This window comes from Zasmidium cellare (assembly GCF_010093935.1).
Source record: "Zasmidium cellare ATCC 36951 unplaced genomic scaffold M409scaffold_3, whole genome shotgun sequence".
Lineage (NCBI taxonomy): Eukaryota > Fungi > Ascomycota > Dothideomycetes > Mycosphaerellales > Mycosphaerellaceae > Zasmidium > Zasmidium cellare.
In genome coordinates this window covers 1,014,970-1,037,787 of record NW_022986947.1, presented here as the reverse complement: position 1 = coordinate 1,037,787, position 22,818 = coordinate 1,014,970, and the positions used below count along the sequence as shown (strand labels likewise).

At 55.1% G+C, this 22,818-nt stretch overlaps 10 protein-coding genes across 10 annotated transcripts; 5 read left to right on the top strand and 5 right to left on the bottom strand.

Annotated features, from left to right (window-relative positions):
- Window positions 1-159: 159 nt before the first annotated feature.
- M409DRAFT_63141 (uncharacterized protein) lies at window positions 160-1,158 on the top strand (the record flags this gene model as incomplete). Its single annotated transcript, XM_033815459.1, has 3 exons — window positions 160-405; window positions 463-1,039; window positions 1,073-1,158. The coding sequence occupies 3 exons, from the start codon at window positions 160-162 to the stop codon at window positions 1,156-1,158; spliced, it is 909 nt and encodes a 302-aa protein (XP_033673355.1).
- Window positions 1,159-1,529: 371 nt separating this feature from the next.
- On the top strand, window positions 1,530-2,789 carry M409DRAFT_50160 (uncharacterized protein; the record flags this gene model as incomplete). The annotated part of the gene is made up of 1 exon (XM_033811465.1): window positions 1,530-2,789. The coding sequence occupies one exon, from the start codon at window positions 1,530-1,532 to the stop codon at window positions 2,787-2,789; it is 1,260 nt and encodes a 419-aa protein (XP_033673354.1).
- Window positions 2,790-3,333: 544 nt separating this feature from the next.
- Window positions 3,334-5,487, bottom strand: M409DRAFT_17697 (uncharacterized protein; the record flags this gene model as incomplete). The annotated part of the gene is made up of 2 exons (XM_033804172.1): window positions 3,334-5,211; window positions 5,269-5,487. 2 exons carry the CDS (start codon window positions 5,485-5,487, stop codon window positions 3,334-3,336), a joined length of 2,097 nt encoding a protein of 698 aa, XP_033673353.1.
- Window positions 5,488-6,443: 956 nt separating this feature from the next.
- M409DRAFT_50158 (uncharacterized protein) lies at window positions 6,444-9,038 on the bottom strand (the record flags this gene model as incomplete). Its single annotated transcript, XM_033811464.1, has 1 exon — window positions 6,444-9,038. One exon carries the CDS (start codon window positions 9,036-9,038, stop codon window positions 6,444-6,446), a length of 2,595 nt encoding a protein of 864 aa, XP_033673352.1.
- Window positions 9,039-9,548: 510 nt separating this feature from the next.
- M409DRAFT_17695 (uncharacterized protein) lies at window positions 9,549-11,012 on the bottom strand (the record flags this gene model as incomplete). The annotated part of the gene is made up of 1 exon (XM_033804171.1): window positions 9,549-11,012. One exon carries the CDS (start codon window positions 11,010-11,012, stop codon window positions 9,549-9,551), a length of 1,464 nt encoding a protein of 487 aa, XP_033673351.1.
- A 631-nt stretch (window positions 11,013-11,643) lies between these two features.
- Window positions 11,644-12,871, bottom strand: M409DRAFT_63140 (uncharacterized protein; the record flags this gene model as incomplete). Its single annotated transcript, XM_033815458.1, has 7 exons — window positions 11,644-11,675; window positions 11,722-11,785; window positions 11,837-11,942; window positions 11,992-12,217; window positions 12,275-12,397; window positions 12,447-12,692; window positions 12,778-12,871. The coding sequence occupies 7 exons, from the start codon at window positions 12,869-12,871 to the stop codon at window positions 11,644-11,646; spliced, it is 891 nt and encodes a 296-aa protein (XP_033673350.1).
- Window positions 12,872-13,558: 687 nt separating this feature from the next.
- M409DRAFT_50155 (uncharacterized protein) lies at window positions 13,559-14,422 on the top strand (the record flags this gene model as incomplete). Its single annotated transcript, XM_033811463.1, has 1 exon — window positions 13,559-14,422. The coding sequence occupies one exon, from the start codon at window positions 13,559-13,561 to the stop codon at window positions 14,420-14,422; it is 864 nt and encodes a 287-aa protein (XP_033673349.1).
- Window positions 14,423-18,853: 4,431 nt separating this feature from the next.
- M409DRAFT_17691 (uncharacterized protein) lies at window positions 18,854-19,741 on the top strand (the record flags this gene model as incomplete). The annotated part of the gene is made up of 1 exon (XM_033804170.1): window positions 18,854-19,741. The coding sequence occupies one exon, from the start codon at window positions 18,854-18,856 to the stop codon at window positions 19,739-19,741; it is 888 nt and encodes a 295-aa protein (XP_033673348.1).
- Window positions 19,742-20,006: 265 nt separating this feature from the next.
- M409DRAFT_17690 (uncharacterized protein) lies at window positions 20,007-20,644 on the top strand (the record flags this gene model as incomplete). The annotated part of the gene is made up of 2 exons (XM_033804169.1): window positions 20,007-20,043; window positions 20,097-20,644. 2 exons carry the CDS (start codon window positions 20,007-20,009, stop codon window positions 20,642-20,644), a joined length of 585 nt encoding a protein of 194 aa, XP_033673347.1.
- A 174-nt stretch (window positions 20,645-20,818) lies between these two features.
- M409DRAFT_50152 (uncharacterized protein) lies at window positions 20,819-22,524 on the bottom strand (the record flags this gene model as incomplete). The annotated part of the gene is made up of 2 exons (XM_033811462.1): window positions 20,819-21,605; window positions 21,653-22,524. 2 exons carry the CDS (start codon window positions 22,522-22,524, stop codon window positions 20,819-20,821), a joined length of 1,659 nt encoding a protein of 552 aa, XP_033673346.1.
- Window positions 22,525-22,818: the final 294 nt, after the last annotated feature.

The window sequence follows — 22,818 nt, the reverse complement described above, 5'->3', positions numbered from 1 at the left end:
CAACCAATTCCAGGATTCCCCCTCGTGACATTCCGCGACAACTCACTTCGTCTACTCAAACATCCGAATCGCAGCTACCTTGGCTATCCCGACCTCTTCACACTGCGACATTAACGGCTATCACAATCCACATCTGCCTAAACCCCTCTTCGAACGAATATGGCCTCGGCGGTGAGCTTGAAAGAGCTCGAGGACGACCCACGCCTCTTCCTATACACATCCCTCACGGCCGGCTCGTCGCACATCATCACCGCCACGTCGCGCATGGAAACGATCCTCAAAGCAAACAAGATCCCCTTCCAAGCCATCGACACCGCAACAGACGAGAAAGCACGAAGACTATGGCAGCGGAGAGGAGGCCAGAAGAAGCTTCCAGGCTTGGTGAAGGAGGGATACGTGATTGGTGTATGTGCAGGCAAGAGTCGGGCAAGAGTAGAAGCGGAAGGCTAACATAAGCACTAGGATCTGGCAGAAGTGGAAGAGTGGAATGAGTTTGGCGAGCTCAAGGAGAACATTGGCCCTGTGCCTGCGAATAATGCTGCTCCGGCGGGAGGTCAGACGGGGGTGAACATTGCGCCGCCGCTGTCTGTCAATCCTACGGCTACGCAGGGTACTGCGAAAGTGAGCCAGCCTCCTGTGAACAAGGCGCCGCCGCCGCTGTTGGACGACTCCAAGGCGAGACCTATTGCATTACCTGGAGCAGCAGAGATCGCAGCACGCAATCAACCTACGTCGCCGAGTAACTTCGAGGCGATCAACGCTGAGACGATGACTTCGTCGCCTGAGGAGAAGAAGCAGAGTGTTGAGCAAGCGAAGGAGAAATTGAACGCTCCCGCTGCAGGCATCGATCATCTCTCAGCCCCAGCATCAAGATTACAATCTGGCACAGCGACTCCAGCGCAGACAGAAGAGCCCTCCAGTGACGCCCCCAAAACAGCTACGGAGAAACACCGAGGAAGTGATATTATCGAGGCGCCCTCAGAGGAGATCAGGAAGATCGAGACTGAGAACTCGCTGAAGGAGGAAGATGGCGAAGAAGGTGACACGCTGGCTGCCACTAAGGGGGTTGAAGGTCTGAAGGTAGGCGATGAGACGGCGAAGCCTCAAGAGCAGAGTGCCAAAGAGGGTGCAGATGCAGGCAAGACGGTGGAGGATTGATGGAACATGACACAGGTATACCCACGGAATTTGATACTTTGATCCAGTAATGACTATGCAAAAAACACCTTGGAAATGACTGCCCTTTGCTTTCACATGTTCTGATATGTCGAAGTGAATTGAAGCCGAGCATTAAAGTTCGGCTAGTGCGCGATGACGCTGGGCCCTGATCGGCAGTCAACGTTCGTTTCATCAAAGCAGCCCAGCCACTTCACTTGTTCTTGGAATGAGGAAACTCACCACCTCACACCACATTCACAAAAATGCGCTCTTCTTCACCGACATGAAGCCCACCACGCCACAGAGCCCAATCCCAGCTTAAACCCTCCCAACAACAAACATCCACAACACCACCCTCCCCTCCTCAAACCATGCAACGCGGCGGCCGCCATCGCGGCGGAAGCAACAACTATCGAGGTCGAGGTCGCGGCAGAGGCGCCGGCAGCATCCAACCCCTCCGCGGGCTCTTCGCCTCCAATATCTGGCACTGCGACTGCAGCCCACGCCTGCCCGCCGAACACTTCAAAGTGAAAAAAGAAGGACGGAACCAAGGACGGTGGTTCTACACCTGTCAGAATCGGAATAAAGGGCCACCCGGTAGTGGGGAGAAGAACAAGGGGGGTTGTGATTTTTTCTTGTGGGATGAGGATGCGCGGTTGAGGGAGGAGGGGAGTGTTATTGGGAATGGGAGGGAGAGGGAGAGGGAGGGGCAGGAGGGGTGGGATGCGGGGAGGGGTGGTGGGAAGGGGTTGTTTTCTGATGCTGCTTCTTCGGGGAAGAGTCGTGGTGGGCAGGTTGTTGTGAGGGAGGACTCTGATACGGACGTTTCGCCTTCGCCGACGCCTACCCCTGTTGCGAATGTGAGGAAGAAGCGGAATGCACGGGATGCGAGTTTGGATAACGATGACGAGGAGGAGGATTTCGGGTTGCAGCCTGATGAAGAGCAGGAATTGGCGAAGTTGGATACCTCGTCATTTGAGACCCCGCAGAAAGTGCAGAAGACTGGCGTCTACGCCACGCCGGCGACGACTGTGCGCAAGACGAGTCGCAAGCTGCCCTGGGCCGATGAGGTCGTCGAGCCTGTGAGTCCCCCGACGTCGACGAGAAAGACGGTTGTGGACTACTTCACCACTCCATCGAAACCACCCGCGAAAGCAGTCACATTCGAAGAACCCCCGACTTCCAGCAACGCAACAATAACAACCAGCAGCAGCATCATCCAAACCCCCGCCGACTCCACCACCACCCCAGCCCACCCATCCTCCCCCTCCCCCTCCTCCCGATACAAAGACGCCCTCCTCGACCCGGCCGACTCCTCCAGCTCCCTAACAAGCGAAGTCCTCGCCGAGCTCTCCGCCCTCGTCCCCAACATCCCCCGCGAGAAACTCTCCACCCTCCGCGGTATCCTCTCGAAACACGACCTCAAGACGCAGGGCGTCACGAAGGGGAGGGATATCTCGCGGCTGGCGCTCAAGGCGAAAGGGGCGAAGATTGCGGAGCTGGAGGCGAGGATTGCGAGTTTGGAGGCGGAGAGGGAGGTGGATCGGAGTTTGATTGCGGGGTTGAGGTGGAGGAGGGGGGTTGGACGGGATGAGGAGGAGGGGGATGAGGATGGGGAGAGTCAGCTTTGAATTTGGTTTGTGTGTGTGGAGGAGGAAAAGAAAGGGAAGAGGATGATTGTTTGATGATACTTTTGAGCGTGCGCGATACCCACTTTGAGATTGTTACTTCCCAACGAACCCGATCGAGTTTTGTAGTACTAGCATTTAGTGAACTTGACGAATGACATGAATGACCATGTTGAAGTAGTGCTTGCAGCGAGTACATGAAGTAATCTGCGCAAAACAACACGAAGTATTTTGAATATACAATCCAACAAGAACCGAAAAATCCTCTCGATCCTTTTCCTTCCTCTCTATCAATCCATCTCATCCCATACAATCAATAGTAACAAGCAAGCAAGCAACATGTCTTTCCCATCCAAGCATGTGCTGGGTATCTCTTCTTCCCGAAAATCCAAAAATCACACATCAAAATCCAAGAAATAACAATCCATCCATCGACAAAGGTCATCGGCAGTCATCGTACATTCCACACAGCCGACCCATCAATTCATCCCTCTCATCCCCCATCTCTCCTCTCTTCTCTTCATCCATCAGTGTTTGTTTTTCGCAATCAAAATTGCTGATAATACAACCCCGGCGGCGCCGAGACGGTATGCTGCATCATCGGCGCCGCAACTAACTCATTCGAGAACGACAAGCCAGCATTATCGATAGACGTGGGGTATCTCATGTTATTGTTGTTGTCAAACCCCGTCGAATGAGCTTGCTGATGAGGCAGATATGCATCCTGAAACCCCAGCGTCTGCGCGGCGGCGAGCTGGTCGTCGAGATCGAGGTCGAGGTCCAGGGCAAGGTCGTCCATCGTTTCTGTTGGCATTGTCGTGCTCGTCGAGGATGATTCGAGGGGCAATGAATGCCCAAAGGCCTGATCGCTTGAGACTTCGACTTCTTTCAACCATCCGTTCGCTTTCAACCACTCAATCGGCGGCCAGTCGCCTCCGGCTTTCCCTGCTCGAGACTCCCTCTCCTCACCCCTGGCCTTCCGGCCCCGCTTCCTCGGACAGAAATGAGCCCTGCGCAGATGAGCTGCCGCGTTGTAGTACACGTTGTACTGCTTCTGCTGCTTGCACTGCTTGCAGATGCCCAGGGGTTTGGCGGGCCACCACTCCGTGCGGGTGGTCGGTTCGGTGCAGATCCAGACTTTGCGGCATTCGGCGTGCGCGCGGTCCCAGTGGCGGCGGAGTTCGTGCTCGCCGCGGAAGCCATGGGGGAATTCTTCGCACATGTTGCAGTAGAGTTTGGGGTGCGAGGGGCGGGTGTAGGGGGCTTTGGAGATGGGTTCTTTGGGCTTGGTGGTGGTGTGGTTGGGTTTGGAGGAGCGGTTGTTGCTGGCGTTGGGCGTGCTGGACTCTCTCTTCAGGGGTGCTGATTTGGGGCCGTCGGGGAGACTCTTGGGTGCGATGTTTTGTCTGGCGTTCTCGATGTGCTTGCGGCGACGTTCGTTGGCTTTGAATTCGGACGAGGATGAACTCGAGTTGCTTTCTTGAGAGTCGCTGCGCACCATGTCTTGGGCGTGGTGGTGATGGTGTTGGTGAGCAAAGGCAAACCCATTGCCGTCGATGGCGTACTGTTGACCGCCAGCATGATCAACAGCAGCAGCATCAGAAAAATCTTGACCAACAGTACTAACAAAAGGAAAGTCCGGGGTACAACCTAAGCCATAGCCCACATTGCTCAGCAAATGCGAGGCACTACCATCTTGCAAGCCGATCATAGTAGGCTGGTGACTACTAGGCGGCTTCTCAGTAGCAGACGATACGAAAGAACCATCAAGATCATCGACAGAAAAGAGATCAGAGGCAGTGGAGAAGGAAGACTCAACGCGCATCATGTCGAAAGCATCAATCACCGACGCACTGGTCACACTACTCTGTCGGCTCATCGCCTCACTCGACGTGAGGGAGCTTGGTGACAGGTGAGTCGTCGACGACATACTCGTACTTGGCGATACGTTGTCATGTGCCGACGGCACGCACAAATTTGGAGCATAAGAAGAGCGGCCGACCGTCGACGAGGTTTGTAGACCTGCTCCGACTCGGGCCTTCTTATGTGCAAATTGTGTTGCAGTGGAGCACATGGGGTCGGTGAGGGGATCGCTCGAAAGCTTGGAGCAATACTCGGCGGGTTCAAAGACTTGAACGTCGTCGAGGTGAGGCTGCGATGGTACTGTGGTACCCGCAGGCGTCGAATACTGCCAAGGTGTCGTCGTGCTGCCGTAGGTGTAGCTCGTCGAGAAGTCCATGTCGACGTGGTGGAAGTCGCGCTTGCCGTTGCCGTTGTTGCTCGCGTACAGCGGGTGAGTCGATGTCGGCGCCGAGTGGTAGCCACCGTGAGAGCCGTTCGTCGAGCCCATGCGGGCCATGGCTACTGGAGCCATGTCGTGTTGGAGGTCGAAGGTGGGGAGAGACCCGTCCAGATGTCGAGGTTCCTGCCATGATCAGTTACAGCTAACGGGCCAGACTACCAAGAAAACGAAAGCTCCTACTGATGGCCCGAAGTTCCCGGCATCGTCGGCCAGTGCCAGACCAGTGCCAGCCAGGTCCTTTTGTACGCTTCGAGGGGTGCCCGAGTCGAAGGAGGGGTGGTGCTGGTGGTGGTGTATTGAGTGGCCCGCAGACCAGGGCGCATACGTTGATTGCCAGAGTGTCGGGTCTTCCAGGTCCAGCGGCCCGATGGTCGAGTTGTCGGAGCTGTGGTAAGACATGTTAAGGCACGTGCAGTGAGTGAGGCTGCAGACGGCGAGATTGATGAGGTGCGTGGCGAGGTGAGGTTGGCGGGTTGGCGGCGAGTATGTCTAAGTGATGCACCCAATGAGTAGGCGGTGGGTGTGTACGTTTGAGGATGAAAGGCTTTGCAAGAGCAGCAATAGTGATGAGTGAGGCGGGCGAGGCCAACGAAGAGGGAAACAGGAGGCTCTTAATGTATGCCTCGACGGTTTGCTGTGATGGTGCTGCATCCAACAACTCAGTAGCATGGGGGTACGTTGCATGCCAGCTTGTCCATCAAGAGCACGCCGGGATACGGGTGGACAAAAGCGCCAAGACGGGGAAGAAATGATGAGGCTGCCAATCAATTCCCATCAAAGTCCCGCCGTCAGCTCCACCCGCGCTAGGGCCCGTCGAGCCGAGCTGTCTATAGGCTCGATCTGCCATGGACATATGCACCTGCCGCTCGTCCTCACGTTGCCTTCACGCGAACGTCGTCCCATCGCCCGCATAGTGCTGACCGCGACGCCTTCTGCTCGCCTGAGGCATGATCTTCCCATACCGTCAGAAAAGAGGTGTTGATGGAGAGATCGGCATGGGTCTAGAGCCACGAGCGCCGTTGCACTGGCCGGCCCTGATCGGCGGGCAAGATGACGCTAGGCACGACAATCTTGGTGAGACGTCGCGCGCTCGACATCATCTGTGCAAGGACGACTTTTTAAAAACCTCAATGCGCTAGGCCCAGTGCAACACGAGCGTGAAAATTGCTGCTAAGAAGCCTCACCAGCATACCGTGGTGAAACAAACATCACCTCCCGCGAAGGATACCCCACGAAGGATCCAAGGCCTGCGAAGGCAACTTGATGAGAAGAAAACTCTCCCGAACCTGTCCCGTGAACGCAAAAAGGCAAATAGATTGCGGAAACAACATCCTCGAATTACTACACACACACAACTACAGAATCGTCGACGCCGTCGCGACCAACCGTCTCATCTTGGCCACTGGATTCCGCGTCTTGCGAGTCGACAGCCCTCTGCTAATGCCAGGCTTTTTCGGTGCTGCCACAGGTGCAAACCAGGCTGAGCCTGCATCGATCTCTTCCACATCGTCATCCCATTCGAACCCTTGCCCGCCCGCCCCGATTTGGCTGCTGTGCACGCTGGCGCTATCCTTTCCAAACCGGCTGCTGTGCGTGCTCGTTGCGTAACTCGTGCTGTCCCGCCCCCGTCGGCTGCTCTGAACACTCGACGCGTAGCTGGCGCTGTCTCGACCTTTCCTATGCGATGGCTGAAGTACGGCATCCAACATGCTCTCTTCTGGTGCTGGGAGAAGGGGGAGACTCCCTTCCCGGTCCTTGCCTATCGTAAGAGAGTCTTTCTGTTCATTCACAGGCATGGAGCCCGCGGAGCTTCTGGACAATCGAGCGATGCCTCGAGCTCGTAATGTTTCTTCATTTTCCACCGGCGGTGCAATCACTTCAGGCATGGGGAGGACGACAGTCGGCACGGGGGCCGGTGGTGGCTTGCTCGCTGCTGTCTCGATAATATCCTTGGCAATCACCACTTCGACAGGACTGGCAACTGGCTGTTCGTTTGGCGGCGTGCTGAAACGTTCTAAATCCGTTTCGTACTCCATCTCCTCGATTTCATCCAATTCCGACTCCACCAGCGATAATCGATCCCCGTCGAAACTGACCATCTCGAAACCGAACTCGTCAAAAAATTCGCAAATGTCGTCGACCACCATATCGTCGCTTCTTCGTCGGGGGATGGCCAACGCGTGCTGGTAGACTTGATCGATTGCTTCCTGAAAAGGCTCAAGACTCGCAACAGAATTCTTCCTCGGCATGATCTGAGGCGTCGGCAGCTTGATGGGTCCGTGGATGTATAACGTCGGTTGCCACGCGGTGAGCTCTGGCGGTGTCACGGTGATGATGGAGCCTCCTCTTAAATGTATCTGCGTCGCCACAGGCGTCGACACACCTGAGGGCAGTGGCGAATTCTCACCTGCCGCTGAATCCTCGGGGATTGCTGCCAGCCTCGTGGGAGAGAGCTGTTCAGACTCTTTTCTGAACCAACCTCCACCACCACCATCATTTGCGTCGACATTAACATCACTCTCCGAGATCTGGGAGAGAGGACTCCCCGTCGAACCACCCGATTTACGATTGCGCGTCCTGGACCGGGGTGTAGTCGGAGATGTGTTGTAGAGTTCCGTGGGCGTCGTAGTGATGCTGCTGGGGGTCGTTGGTAAGTCTTTCTCGATGAAACTGAGGCGCGGCGGTAGGTTGATACGAAAGCTCAATTCGGACGGTGGCCTTTTCGGCTTCTTGTTCTTGCCGTAAATGATCTCTTCCACGGGAAAGAAGCCAGCGTCCAAGAGCATGCTCATCGTCTCCCCTTTTCTTCGCTTCTTCCACCTCGTCGGCGCTGATGGCGGCGCGATGGGTCTCTCGGCCTTGACGATTGAATCTGGCCGTTTCGTTCGCTTTCTATCTTCCGCCTCGAGCAGTGCCGCGCGCATATGAGCGGCGGTGGTCATTCGCTGCGAATCCAAGGACCGAGTCGCAGAAAGCTTTCTAGCATGTCGCGACTTCGTCGGACTGCACGCACTCCCACTGCCCCTGAACACCGCACTCTTCGCCACCTTTAACGATGAAAAACTATTCGCGCGATACAAACTAGGCGGCGCCGTTGAAGACCGTACAAGAGACCCAGGGTCTATGGAAGAAGCCGTTGTGGAAAGCGACGATGTCGACGGCCCGGAATCCCTCTTCGCCCTCGCCTTCATGCTCGCCAACGCCGCATTGAACGTCGCGTCCGTGAGCGCGGCATGCTGTCTCGAAGGCGCCTTTGGTGCTGTCTTGGTCGACGACGATGACGCCACTGATAAGATCGATCCAGACACACTCCTTTCGACGAGAGGTTTCGCGGACGGCGGCGTCGCAGGCTTGTCGAATGACATATCGCTGAACAACGGCCTAGGACTCAACGAACTCTGCGATTCCTCCCTGTGCAGAGTCACAACTTGTCTCAAAGGCGACTTATCCGGAATCGGTGGCAGAGGCGGCGACTCGTCCACCCTCAGCGGGCGCGAGGTAGGGACCCGCCCATGTTTCGGTGGTTCGGGCGGTGGGGGGAGGAAGAGCTCACTCGGTGGTCGAGGGGGTCGTTTGGGGGTTGCTGGAGCTCGTCGGGGTTCTTCGAAGACGGGCAGCGTTCGTCTTGCGGCGCTGCTATCTGGTCGTGGACTCCCAATCGCGCGGCGATCGATGCCTCCTCCTCGCTCGTGCGGGGCGAGGGGTGGTGGTGTTCGGGGAGGAGGCGTGTGTGGAGGGGAGCTGTGCAGCATTGCTATGGCCTGGTGGTGTCGGCGATTTCGTTGCGTGGATGTCGCATTTTGCTGTTCCTCGCGGGTGGAGGATGACGAGTTGGTTCTTTGATCTCCCGTCCCACCTGCTGAAGACGACTCTGGCCGCCCTCTCTGCGCAGCGAGTCGTCGATCGACTTCCTCTCGGGAGAGTCTTATTGGCGGCGGAGGAACAAACATCGTACAGACGCTCTCTCAGCGATATCTCAGCATGTCGACACGATACTCTCTTCTCTTTGGACCCGAGTGTGGTAGAAAGAAGACGCTCGGCTTCCAGACCGCATGGACACCACGACGACCTTCTTTGTCTCGCCATGGCGACTTTGTCCCGGGCAAGCTTTGGCGAAGCACAAAGGAAGCATTGCTTCTGGGTTGGGGTTGGGGAATCTGGGACGTTGGGTAGCCAAGCATTCCTCATCAAACACCCGCATCCGGGCGGAAAGGGAGGGAAAAGTGCACGAAAAGTGAGCGGGCAAGGGAATGATTTGTGGAAGGTAGGTAGTGCAGAAAGCTGAACGAAACATTCGGTGGTATCTCGAAGTCGTTTCATGAGGCTGTACAGACTGTTGCTCAAGTTGCGTAACGTTCTGGCAAGACGCTCCCTTCACCAAGTAAATCACTCCCTCTCTCGCCCAAAAAAACATCCCTTCAAAAACTCCAACAACATCCACCCACGCCATCCATCACTTCTCAATACGGCACCTGACAACAATGCCACTGTCGACACGTCTTACACCACACCTTATCATCCACATCCCTCCTCACGCGCTCCTGCTCATGCTCATGTTCCTCATCTCCCAAAATCGGCAACCCCGTCTGCCTCTCAGCTACAGGTTTGATAACAGTCGTCGTAATCGTCTCCGGCTGGCCTTCAATCGTCTCTGTCAATGTTGTGCCTGGGAGTGTGACGACTTCGCCTTCAATCGTCTCCGTCAACGTTGTGCCTGGAATCGTAACAGTTTGGAAAGTTGCAATGGTCTCCAGGCGCAGACTATGGATCGTCGTCGGCGTGATGTTGGCGACAATAGTGGGCACGAGTTTCGTGACGAGTTTCTCAACTGTCAGGTTGAAGAGCCTGGTAATGGTGCTGGGATCTTTGGGTTTAGGACTGATTGTTTTCGTGGTCGTCGTCGGCACCGTTTTGACGCTCTTCTCCGTGATGGTTTCTCGGAGGGTCTTTTCGATGGTGATTTTGGTCGGTCGGATGACTGTGATGTTGGTCGGTTGGATGACCGTCGCCCAGCGCGTGGTGATGCCGGCGGGGATAGGGTTTCTGAACATCTCGTCTTTTTCATAGACGGTGATGGTGCGTGCGGGGAGTGGGTCTTCTTTCTCGTACACGGTGATAGTTTCTGTATGAGTGGCCTTGCCATCTTTCGCGGACGTCGAGACGAATGCATCCCAGTGCATACGTTCAGAGTCGACAGCACCGGGGTAGGGCGACTTCTTCTTGTTCTTGTTCTTCTTGTTGGCTGGCTCGGGCTCAGGCCACGGCACATCCGATTGCTCGAAGCCGCGGTTTTGCTCACGTTCCCAGCCGCCGTAGTTGTTCATTCCTCTCCTCTGTCGCTCCAGCTGTTCCAACGCCCACGGGGGAACGTCAAAGCCATGTTCACCGGCTTCGTACCACTCGAAGGGTTCGGGTTCAGACGGTGCTGGGTAGAGTCTCCAAACAAGCGCGAGGATGACCACGAATGCGAGGACTTTCGCCCCGTGATCCCACACAAAGTTGCCGATTCTGTGCCACCAGAAGGAGATTTGGTCGGTCCAGTAGTTGTATCGAAGCCGGAGATAGCGGTCGTATGCCGCCGCGTTGACTTGCTCGGGTGCTTCTCTCGCGCGCTGTCTTGCGGCTTGTACTCTTGGATGCTGTGGGAGGGCAGTGAACCAATGCCACGCCGCTCGTCCACGCCACACCCACAGCGCGTATAGCACGCAGAAAAGCGTGATGGCGATGAAACTCCACCAGACGAACCAGTCCAAAATTCTTCCCAGGAATCCCCGTTGCTGCACCTGCTGACCAGGGTACTGGCCAGCAGCATGCTGCAACGGTCGACCACCTCTTCCCGGGGATGTCTGCGCTGCTGCGCCGGAGGTGAACGCCTGCTTTTCTCTTAGCCGCTTGCCATATGCTTCCCGGTAGATATCCTCCATGGCTGCGCTGGAGCGGCTCGTCGAGTGAAAGTAGCGCGCGAATCTTACCAGGAAGAATACCAAGGCCATCATCGCCAGCGATGTCTGGGCCAGGGAGCGCCGAATGTGAAGCATTGGCGCGCGCTTTGTTCTCTCGTCTCGTCTTTGTGGTATACTCTTCTTTTGGGGTGAACTTTGAGTGCTGGATTCCGGATCCGGCTCGGATTGCTCGAACAATGGGAGATTAAAGCGCGAAGCGAAGAGAAGAGTGTGTGAGAAAGGGCACAGGACGAAGGTAAGAAAGCGCTGTTGTTGAGGGTGAAAAGAAGAGCGTGAAGATCGTTTGGAAGGAAAGTAGAGATGAAATGCTTCCTATTGACCGCCATTGATAGTATTGTTTGGGTGAAAATGTGGGTCCCATTGAGGGTTGGTATTGTCCTGAACAGGTGAGGTTGTTATTTCAAGGACTTCACGCGACCAGGATGCGCTTCAAACGCACGAACGACCAATGAAAAGCGAGCAATGCGAATAGCATCGTTCTCTCGAGTAGACGAGACGTCTTCGATGAAGGAATGGCTCATACGGTTGCGTGGACGCTTGTGTTTCGGGGGGGGGATGCGACGTCTTCATCTTGGAATCACGACTTCACGTCCTAGTTCACCGCAGGCACTGTAAGAGTATTACCTGAAATACATCAGTCATTGCGCAAAGATGTGCAGCGCATACTTACCGCCATCGGGATACAATATCTGCTCGTTGTAAAATACGCCACCCTTCCCAGCGAGAAACAGTATCTAAGGTGCCTTAGTCAAAGATAGTAAGGGTCTTTCAGATTTGTTGCTTACAGTCGCGCCCATGTCGCTATCTTCGCCCTTTCTCCCAGCTGGGTTATACGATCGCATGTCCAGTTCAGATTTGTTCTTGTCGTCACTCGACCCCGCAGTCATCTCACTTGAAGCTGTCAGTGGGCGGCGCTGGAACGTCAAGATGAAACACTGACCTAGGGAATACTCCAGGCGCAATGACGTTGACGCGGACTTTGACATCCTTAAACGTCGTGGCAAGCATACGACTGAGATGAGTGAAAGCAGCTTTGGAGGAGGCATATGAAGGTTGTCCGTTCGATGAACCCTTCATCGCACCAGATATGGAGCTCACGTTCACCACCGACGAGGAGTAGCCGGGCGTCACTTTGCCTCCCTTTGCGAGCAGCGGCACAAAAGCCACTGACAGAACGAATTAGCACTGCTGGAAGACACTTCAGACCGCAAACCACCACTCACTACTCATGAAGTATTGACCAGCTACGTTCGTTTGAAAGGTGTCTGCCCACTGCTGGTCCTCAGAGCGCAGAAAGTGCTCGGAGATCGCTTCGGGTGAGGACATGTCTGGCGTTCCGTTCTTTGCTGAGAACACGTTAGAAGTCGCGATCAGCCTCAACTTCACTCGACCTACAAAACATGGTGTTCACATCGCGAGCAATGCCGGCATTGTTAACCAGAAGCTGGATTCCTTGAGGTTCCTTTTGCTCCATCTCTTTGGCCAACCTGATGCATCCCTCCTTCTTGCTCACGTCACCAACGATACTGTGAAGGCTACCTGGGCCAGTGTTGTATTGCTTCACCGTTTCGGCTAGGGTCTCCTCTCGCCGTCCAGTAATGTACACCTTTGCCCCATTGGCCACAAGCGCTTGAGAGATCACTGGCATAACAGTCAGAACAGATATGGTAATGCAGGCACATTTTTCAATTGATTCGTCTGAACAACTGTCGTCAATTAGACGTACTTAGACCAATGCCTGTGCCGCCACCTGTGACCAGAGCCGTGACATGGGAGACGTCAAAGAGGCCCGAAGCCTTCATGTTATCGTTGTTAGCCATTCCTATATTATATTAGCCAGAGCATTAACCATACAATTGGAGTACTTGCCTGTGCCGTAAGTGCGTCCCACAATGCTGAGCTTGGAACGAGCGAAAGAACACACAGCCGGCTTCCGCAAGAGAGAAGGGCCACGTGAGAAGAGACGAAGCATTATGGCGGTAAGCGGTAATGTGATGTAAAGAGAGATGAATCCACAAGAGATGTTTAAGATGTTCCTTCTTCTACATTACCCTCCATGACGTCTAGATGTCAAGACGTGGATTAACCCCTTTCTGCGCTCGTGCTCGAGACGGTCGATTGCTTGTGCGGACATCGGAGACCAGTACTCAGAAATAGAGCAGTGGCAGCTCTATCATGCTTCCACGCGCCAGGTGATCGCATGTGGATCGCGTTTCTTCACATGTGAGCGCTGTTTGCAGCAAAGTGAAGTGAAGTGAATCGGGGCTAAAGCACGGGCCAGCCAATGACGTGGCTGCTTGGTGATCCTTCCGGACGCTGCCGAGTCGACTTCACCTGCACCTCTTGCCATCCTTCCACCAGAGGCTGAGCATCCAGCCTCAACAACAAGCCTCAACAACACAGACCTTCGCATCGCCGGCGACATCGACCACAGCTCATCTGCTGGACGGACTCCCCTAATCAACCGAAACAGCACATCACGGCAGATCAGCTACACAGGCTTCAACATGGGCCGCGACATCGCCATCTCAGGCTGGTCTGAGGAATGGCTCAACCGCACCCTCCCCGAACTCAAGTGCGAGACCACGCTGGTCGTGTACGCGATAACCCTCACCTCTCTTTTCATCGGCATCCGCGCTCTCCTCCGCGTCCGGCGCACTCGTAAAGACCTCGAGGCGAATCCATCCAACCGCGTCGCAATCCTCTCCGGCTGCGATAAGCGCATGGCAAAGACGACCAAGACCATCTTCTGCTTCGCCCACATCTTCTTCTTCCACTCTCTGGCGCTCTGGTTCACGGATGCTGCCATCGGCGTGTTGGCCATCTACCAGGACGTCGACTCGCACCCGGGGGAGTACACCGCGCCGGTCTGGATTGATCTGGCCATCCAGGTCGTGACCATGTTGGCCGTCTTCACGGCTGTCTTCATCGCGTTCCCTATGCTTCAGCTCATCGGCGTATCGCATTTGGTTAAGAAGAGCGTACGCAAGGGCAGCGAGGCTCCCATGTCGGCCTACATCACCGAAGGCCGCATTATCAGCACCCACCTGGCTCAACTCTGGATGATGACCGGCTTCTGCATCGTCTCCTGGTGGCCCGTCATGGAAAGCTCAATGCTGCGCATCGTAATCTTGGAAGCAGTCTTTGGTTCTGGAATTGCCTGGCTGTCGACGAGCTTCATATTCAACTTCCGCACCGATGCGCTCTATAAGATGGAAATGGAGGTTCTGCAACAGCACCAGCGACCCGTCGGTGTGTGCCAGCATGTTGTGCATTACGGCAAGCAGGTCGCGGCTTCATTCGAAGATGAGAAGTCGCAATTGCTTCCGAAATACGAGCAAGCTGCGCAGGATGAGAAGACTGGACTTTGAAATGAGGTGATTGGAGATGACAGAAGACCTGGGGCGTTGGACACTAAACATGGACTTTTCTCGTTGGAGCGCTGAGGCACAAGGTACACATCGATACACGATGCGTTTGCAAGGCGTTTTTGGATTTCTGGGATTTCAGGGCTGTTGGAACGGTTTCACATGGTCATGGGTTGGTCTTTGGAGCACATTGTTCTGGCGCACGATGCATAGGCACAGTACATGCCTTTGTGGCATTCTCGTAGTTTCTTTGACCTTAGCTACCTATTCAAGGCTCGCCAAGTAGTTATTCGAAAAGAGTGACTAAAGCTAATTCCTTCCCGACTCATGTCTTGACCCTCTCAATGATCACTCGAGAACTCGAGATTTCAAAGAGTGGGTGACCGAGCTGTAGCGCGTGAAACAGCAACGCAGCAATCTAAAGCATTCTGGACTGTACGCAGGCAATGTATACTACACGCAGCGTGCGCGACCGGTGAGGTGTCTTGAGGCATTGCTCGAACTGTTCCACTTGAGCGGACGAGTTGCTGCTGGAGGAGGCGGTCCCCGATCACGTTTGAACCTGCTCGTACTTCCCGAAGCCCTGCTGTCCAGAGAGCGACAGCGACGCAAGCGATCTTGCTTCCTCGTGCCGTCCTCATTGGCTGTGATGTGGAAGCCGTGGTATGTCCGTCTGGCGGTTGGGCGCAGAAAGTCCGTCTTACGCTCCTTTGATGCCTTCCATTTCGCTACACCGGTCGTTGTAAAACGGTTCCTTGATATCGCATGGGTCCTAGCAAGCATGAACTGTGTCGTAGCAATGCCTGAGAGTCGCGAGCCAATCAGTCATAGCCACCGACACCCAGCTGACTTGCAAAAGCGGTGCTAACGCTACGAGCATCCTCATCTTCGAGTGTAGAGCGGTTCCGGCCGGCGCCAATTGGTGGCTGAGGAGGTCCTTGGCCTTCGACGTAGCGACGAAGCTTGTCGGACTGGGAGAGCGACGCCTGCTTGTTGAGATCGTTGATGCTCAGACCAGCAAGACTGACACCACCTTGACCAGGCTTGACAGAGCCGTTCGTAGTAACATCAGTCACCTCGCTCGCGGCAACGCTATCACCAGCAACACTCTCTGGTGGTGGATGATGAGACCTGTCGCCACCCATAGGGCCGTTGCGTTGCATACCAGGGAGTGTTGGCCACGCCTCCTGGAATCCTTGGAACATCGGCGGATACTGACTTGGGAGAGCGGCACCGCCAAGGGCGGACGAATGCACAGAAGAGACGTCGTCTGGAATGTAGCCAACGATACTGCCGTTATCGGCGCCTGGCGGGCCTCCACCACGGCCGTTCATGCGGCTGCCGGTGACAGCAGCCATGTGGTTGGCGTGTTGGTAGGCCATTTGGTGACGTTGAGGTCCACGATAGGAGGTCTTGGGGCGGCTGAATTGGAGTAGCGACACTTGGAGGTTGTTGAGTGGACCCTCAACCAGGCAGTTCCGCTCCTTGAAGTGCAGCAAGAGATAGTGCCAGAGCGGGTGCTTGCTGAGGACCTTGGGGTTGCCCAGAATGACCAAGCCGTACTTGGCACGAGTGAGGGCGACATTGAGACGGCGTGGATCGCTCAAGAAACCGATGCCCTGGTGATCGTTGCTACGGACGCAAGACAAGACGATAAAGTCCTTCTCTCGACCTTGGAAAGCGTCAACCGAGGCGACTTCGATCTCTTTGTAGTGCTCCTTCTTGAAAGTTCCCGTCTGCTGCATGCTCTGGACGACATACGAGCGTTGACCTTCGTATGGGGTGATGATACCGATCGCACCTGGGCTGACGCCAGCCTTGAAGAAGCGAGTGACAATCTTCTCAACATTCTGAGCTTCAGTTCGATTGAGGTAGGACGTTCCAGAAGCGCTGATCTCTTCGTTGCCCAAGTTGGACCAGAACATCATTGGCGAATCAGCGACTGGCCACGGGAAGTCGACATCCTTTCTGAGACGCTGCTGCATGGTGATACCGTTCTGCAGAGAGCCTTCGTAGAACATGTTGGAGGGGAACTCCGACAGACAAGGATGCATACGGTATTGAACCTGCAAGCGGATTGGTGCGCAACCAAGGATGACAAGACGCTCGAAGAGAGACTGATTCAGACCTGCTTTGGCAGCCTTCTTGTTCATGATGACAGGACCCAGCTGAGAGTGATCTCCAACGAGGACAACCTGCTTGCAGCCGAGTACAAGAGGGATCATGCATTCTGGCTCGGCGGATTGTGTGCTCTCGTCGATCAAGACGGTCCGGAACTTGAGTTTGGCGAGTCTTGGGTCTCCGGCACCAACGCAAGTGCAGCAAATGACATCTGCGTTCTGCAGAATTTCGCGCTCGGCGGCACGAGTAAGAGTCTTGAACTTCTTTTCGTCTTGACTAGAGAGTTCGCCAAGCTCAGCCTTAAGCTGATTGAGTTTGGCCAGTTCCACGTTGGTGTCGTTCATCTGCACTTGTCTGTGCAGAGACAGAAACCCGACATTCGACTCCACGTCCTCCCTGGATTTCGCCGTGACTCGGACGACTTTAAGCCCAGTCAGGTGGATGCGCTCGCAGAGCTGATCGACGGCGACGTTGGATGGAGCGCAGACAAGCACCTGACCGCCGTTCATCTTCGACAGGTGGTAGATGATCGTAGCAGACGTCACAGTCTTGCCAGTACCGGGTGGACCTTGGATCAAGCTGAGAGGCTTTTGAAGGACAGACTTCACGGCTTGGATCTGAGAGCTGTTGAGGTCAGGCAGGTTCGGAACACTGAACTTGCGAGGCATCTGCACTTTCATAGGCGCAGCTGCAACCTCATGACCGAGGAGTCTGTGGAAAATGTATCCCGAAACAGACATCTCGTCGATGGCGAACGTCTTCATGGCGTGCTGCATGCGGTCGAAGGACGTGGCCTTCCAGACGTAGTCGGCGGTGAAGTTGTGGGTGCACTCGGTAGGAACAGACTTGTGGTCGCCTCTAGCTCGCAACTCGATCGTCACTTCGTCGCTCTGGTTGTTTGGAATCTTAATCACATAGCCAACGCCTTCCCAGTGTGGTCTCAGCTCGCCAGTGTATCGCAAACGCATCTCGTCGCCAACAGCTAGCTTGACATCGCCAAGCTCGAGCTTTGGAAGGACGAAAGAGGCAAGATGCTTGTTGTTGAGACCAAAGTCCCAGCGCACAATGAGGTTGTCCTGGCTTTGCGCTTCCTTCAGCTTGCGGTCGTAGTCGGCTTCGATCTTGACAAGCGGGCCGAAGACGTTCTGATATTGGAAAGCGTCGTCGTAGCGCATCAGCACTGGTGCAGGTTCGTCGTCGATGCCCGCGCTCTTCTCAAGATCCTGAACAGTGGCGCTGCTGTTGTCTTTCCACATCTCCTCCAATTTGGCAATGACTTGAGGTGGCAAATGGCGCGCACGCATCTGTTCCTGGTCTGTTGGCTGGTTCACGAGCCACGGTAGGAACGATCGGTCCTCAATCAATGGCTGCCACTTCGAGGTGTCCCAGTTCATGTCCTTGCTGCTGGGCATTGCGGCGCACGGCTGACGGCAGAGAAGCACAACAACGGTGTCGCTCTTGGCTGGAATAAAGCCCAGAAGGAACACGTTCTTGGTACCGCAGTTGTAGCATTCTAGAGTGGTGTCTCCCAGTGGTGACGAGGGGTGAAGCTGAACTTCCTTGTGCCGTGCGCGGACCAAGTGGTTGATGATATGGCTGGACGACGTGTTACCGCGCGCCGAGCAGAACCACTTGGAGCATGACAGGCACTTCACGACCGAGCCTGGGTTGTGGATGCCACAGTAAGCGCAGGCATGAGCGGGCAATTCGACCTCCTCTTGTTCCTGAGCCGGTTGCGGTTGGCCGTTGGCGCCATTTGCAGTATGACTGGCAAGTGATTCGAGGTCGTCGTCGTCGTATACGTCCGTCTCGTCATCGTCGCCCACGCGCCTCCTACGAGGGCCGCCGTTCAGGTTGCCGCGGCCATACTCGCTGTCGAGGGCGCTCTCAGCTGCGTCGAGGGTAGAGATGTCGTCGCCTTCGTTGATCGCGGAGGCCGAGTCGCCAACCAGGTGATTGCCGACATTGGTAAAGGTGCCCTCCATGGCCGTGGCGGGGTTTCGGAGGTGGTGGTGAGGATGGAGGGAGGGGGTCGAGGAGATGAGGTTGAGTGGCGGCGAGCGTCGCCAGGTGGAATCGCACTCAACCTCGAGCAGTCGGCGGCGGATGGAGCGTCAAAACAGCCTTTCGGCGGTGTTCAGACGCAGCCTCGTGCTTGGAGAAGAAAAGGTGAAGGCGAGATGCAATCGGCAGAGGTAAATGCAGGGAAGCCGAACCCTCTTCACGCGTGTGCCTGAGGCCAGCTTGGCGCCGTCTTAAATTTCAAGACCTCCGCCTCTTCACCACTATTTGCCCTACACAGGCAAACACGCCATGATCCGACGACAGGCCCGCCAGCGGAGAGATTATCTCTACCGTCGCGCGCTCACTCTACGCGACGCTGAAATCGCCGAAAAACGTGCAAAACTCAAGTCGTCCCTGGCCTCTGGCAAGCCGCTCGATCCTAGCATCGCAAACGACAAGCAGCTTCGGCAGGACTACAAGTATGACGAGTCGAGGGCGGATCGAACCAACGAGGAAGAGCTGGAGTTGGACGACGAGTACAGCTACTTGTCAGGCGTGGTAGACCCACGAGTTCTTGTCACGACCTCTCGCGACCCCAGCAGCCGACTGGCCTCGTTCGCAAAAGAGATTCGACTTCTACTCCCGACCAGTATCCGACTCAACCGGGGAAACCTCATCTTACCGAACCTTACCTCCAGTGCCAAATCCAGCGGCCTCTCAGATCTGATATTGCTGCACGAGCATCGAGGCACACCAACCGCCATGACCGTATCCCACTTCCCCCATGGCCCTACGGCTTCATTCAGTCTTCACAACGTCGTTCTTCGACACGATATCCCGAACGCATCTCGTGGTACCGTCAGCGAGAGCTATCCGCATCTGATTTTCGAGGGCTTTCAGACAGCATTGGGGAAGCGAGTGGTCAAGATTTTGCAGCATCTGTTCCCACCACGGGAAGGAGGAGCGAAGTTGGGCTCAAGAGTGGTCACATTCAAGAACATCGAGGACAGCATCGAGGTACGGCATCATGTGTTTGTCAAGACAGGATATCAGAGTGTGGAGTTGGCAGAGGTTGGGCCTCGCATGACGATGCGCCTGTTCGAGATCAGGCAAGGCACGGCCGAGAATAAGGATGGAGATGTCGAGTGGCACATGAATCAATACATGAGGACTGCGAAGAAGAAGGATTACTTGTAAACAAACGTTGAGCATGAAACGGAAGGGAGCCCGGCTGTACGTTTTTCACATGCACGCTGGCAAAGTGACTGCGGGATGAATTGGGGCCTCACTTGAGTGTGCGCTACACTGCTTCACGCCGTGTTGGACCAAGCGCAGTTTCACATGCCGCCAAGAGATTTGACCCTCCTTCCTATCTCAGGGTCAAACGGTGCAAACCTCGAACTTCAGCAACACACGATACCAAACCGGACACACCAAAATCGGGTCGCACCAAACACCACGAATGGCTCCCACGCCTATGCTCACATCCTGCGAAATGGGTAAAAGGCGTCGCGGTCCGGCCGATCAATCCATCCACTAACTCACCTTGCAGATGAAACTCAGTTACCACTCACGGCTGCCTCGAAGGCGTTTGCAACCACCGAATTGCTTGAAGACATCCTTCTGTACTTACCCAACAAAACACTCTCCAAATTGAAACAAGTCTCTCGCCACTGGAAAGCCACCATCGAAGGCTCACAGGCCATTCGAAAGCAGCTGTTCTTGAAGTCGGGCGACTTCGATACCTTCAGACTCGGTGGCGTCTTTCATCCCAGCCTTCTAGTTCCAGGAGGCACGGTGGCATTGCTGAATCCGATGCTTGAGCCGTATTCCGACGAGTTAGAGCGGCTTCCTCGAGCAAAACGTGGCGCTTGGCAGAGGACATTAGCCACTCAGCCGGCCACGACAGAGCTCAAGGTCACTATTTTTATGGATCCAAGGTCGATGTCATCAACTTCGCTCGTCAGGGCCGTCAAGAACGATCGAGGCGTGACGATCAAGGACGTCGCGGATTGGGTCAGGACGTTCTGCGAGCATATGAGTCGTCACCGAATGGACATCCACATGTACTTGAGTGACAGAGCGGGATTGATGGGCTGAAACTCTCAACTTTGCGGAGTGGAATGGCTTCACGGACTTGTCATGGCCGGGGCTATTGTGGAAGTGCTCATCGGAGGAAAGGAGGGCACGGGAGTTCTATGCGTGGAGACTGTAACGAGGTCTACTTAACGATAGCCCCTAGCTTACTTCAATTCTGATCCGTCTGCAACAACACTACCCACCCAACGTCCCAACAGGATACGCCGCAGGAATATTGCCGCGGTTGGGCGTGACAGTAGGCACAGCAGTATAAGACTTCACCGGCACAACTTCCTTGGCCCAACTCGGCGTCCTCCTTATCCTCCCCAAACTCTGCCATTGATAGGCAATCTGCAACAACTTCTCCTCTGTCCATGGCCGTCCAAGTATCTCCATGCCAATTGGCACCCCTTGCGGCGCAGTAGCAGTAGCATTCGAGAACCCTACTGGGACCGTGACAACAGGGCTCCCCGTCAGGGCTGCTAGTATTCCATTTCTGCCAGATTGTGAGGCAGATCCGATCTCGACGACGAGATTCTGTTGCTCGGGATAGATCAGGGCATCGAGCTTGTTCGCCGTGAAAGTCTCCGCGAGAGCGAGGGTCAGATTCGCGATGCCTTGTTTAACGGAATTGTAGCCGCCGTTACGTCCTGTGGTGTTTGAGGTCGAGGACACCAGTGATGTGTTGACGTATTCATATTGGCTTGGAATGACCAAGTAGTCATGGCCTGAGTAGAGCTCGTTCAGTGTTGACGGGTGTTGGCCACCGAGTGACGGCCGTTCCAGGTAGGCATCCATCGACTCTCTGTATTCGAAGCGTTGGGTGTCGAGTGAAGCCAGGGCCGTGGAGTTGTAGAGGGGACTGGTGATGGACACGATCGTGGCACCTGCTCCCCTGAGCTTTGCGACTGTCCGAGCCATTGCATTGTTCACTGGGTCGTTTTCAGCTGATGGTGTCCTGTTGAAGAAGCCTTCCACGAGCCTGTTGAAAATTAGCAAGCACCTGAAATGGCCGACTGTGTACCTCACCCCAAGCGAAGGCCCTTCAAGGACCCTTCAGTCAAGCCTGACATATAGTTCGTCCCATACGTTCCAGCAGGCACAAGCGCAGTCGTGTTGTCGTCTGCATCAAATCCAACACTCGCCATGACCATCAAAGCCGTGGCAACATCCTCGACGCTTCGTGCAATCGGCCCAATAACGTCTTGCGTGTACGAGATGGGAATGATACCAGAACGACCAATCAGCCCACGCGTAGGTCTGCAACTGAACAAGCTGTTGGCGCTGGCAGGTGATCTGAGTGAATTCACTGTATCAGTGCCAGTCCCCCAGACGCAGAAGCTTGAAGCCACCGCGGCGCCAGTGCCACCAGAACTACCGCCGGGTGTTCGGGTGCTATCGTATGGATTGACAGTCTGTCCACCGAGCGATGACACGCTGAGACCTTCCAGAGCCAGCTCGTGGAGATTGGCCTTTCCCAAGATGATGGCGCCGGCTTTCTTCAAGGTCGCCACCACGGGAGCATCCTTACTTGGCTGTGATCTCGCAAGTGCCAAGTTGGCTCCGGTCGTTGGAATTTCAGCGGTATCGTAGTTGTCCTTTAGTAGAATGGGAATGCAGAATAGTGGTCCGTAAGAGCCATTGTTCGATCTAAGCTTGGCGTCCTGTTGGTCTGCAGTGGTGAGCGCGTTTGGGTTCAACGAGATAATCGCATTCGTATGGTTGTTCAACAGATCGATCCTGGACAGGAAGCTCGAGACAACTTCACGGCATGTGGTGAGGCCGGTATCGAGGGAGTGATGAGTAGAGGCAATAGTCGCTTCTCTTGGATCGAAGCCATTCGATGCCGATGCCACAGCTACCGAAAGTAGGCTCGAAAGGACTGTTCCAAACCTGTACATCATGGGCGCAGAGTTAAATCTAGACTTGGGGAAAATACTGAAAGAGCAGCTTGGATATTGATGTTTAGAATTTGGCCGGGAAGTCTTCGCCGATGTCATTGGCCGTAGCGAGAGCGGCGGACAGATACGTAGCCGAGAGAGGTTGGCAATGCAGTGTGTCGTGAACTGCGCGACATGGCCGAGATTGTTCTTTGCGTGTATGTGTAGAAGATATCGTCGTTTAGACGCTGAGCAATCGACCGAGCCACAGCTGAACGGATCTCTAGCTGACATAGCTTCCCGCCTCTCCTCCAG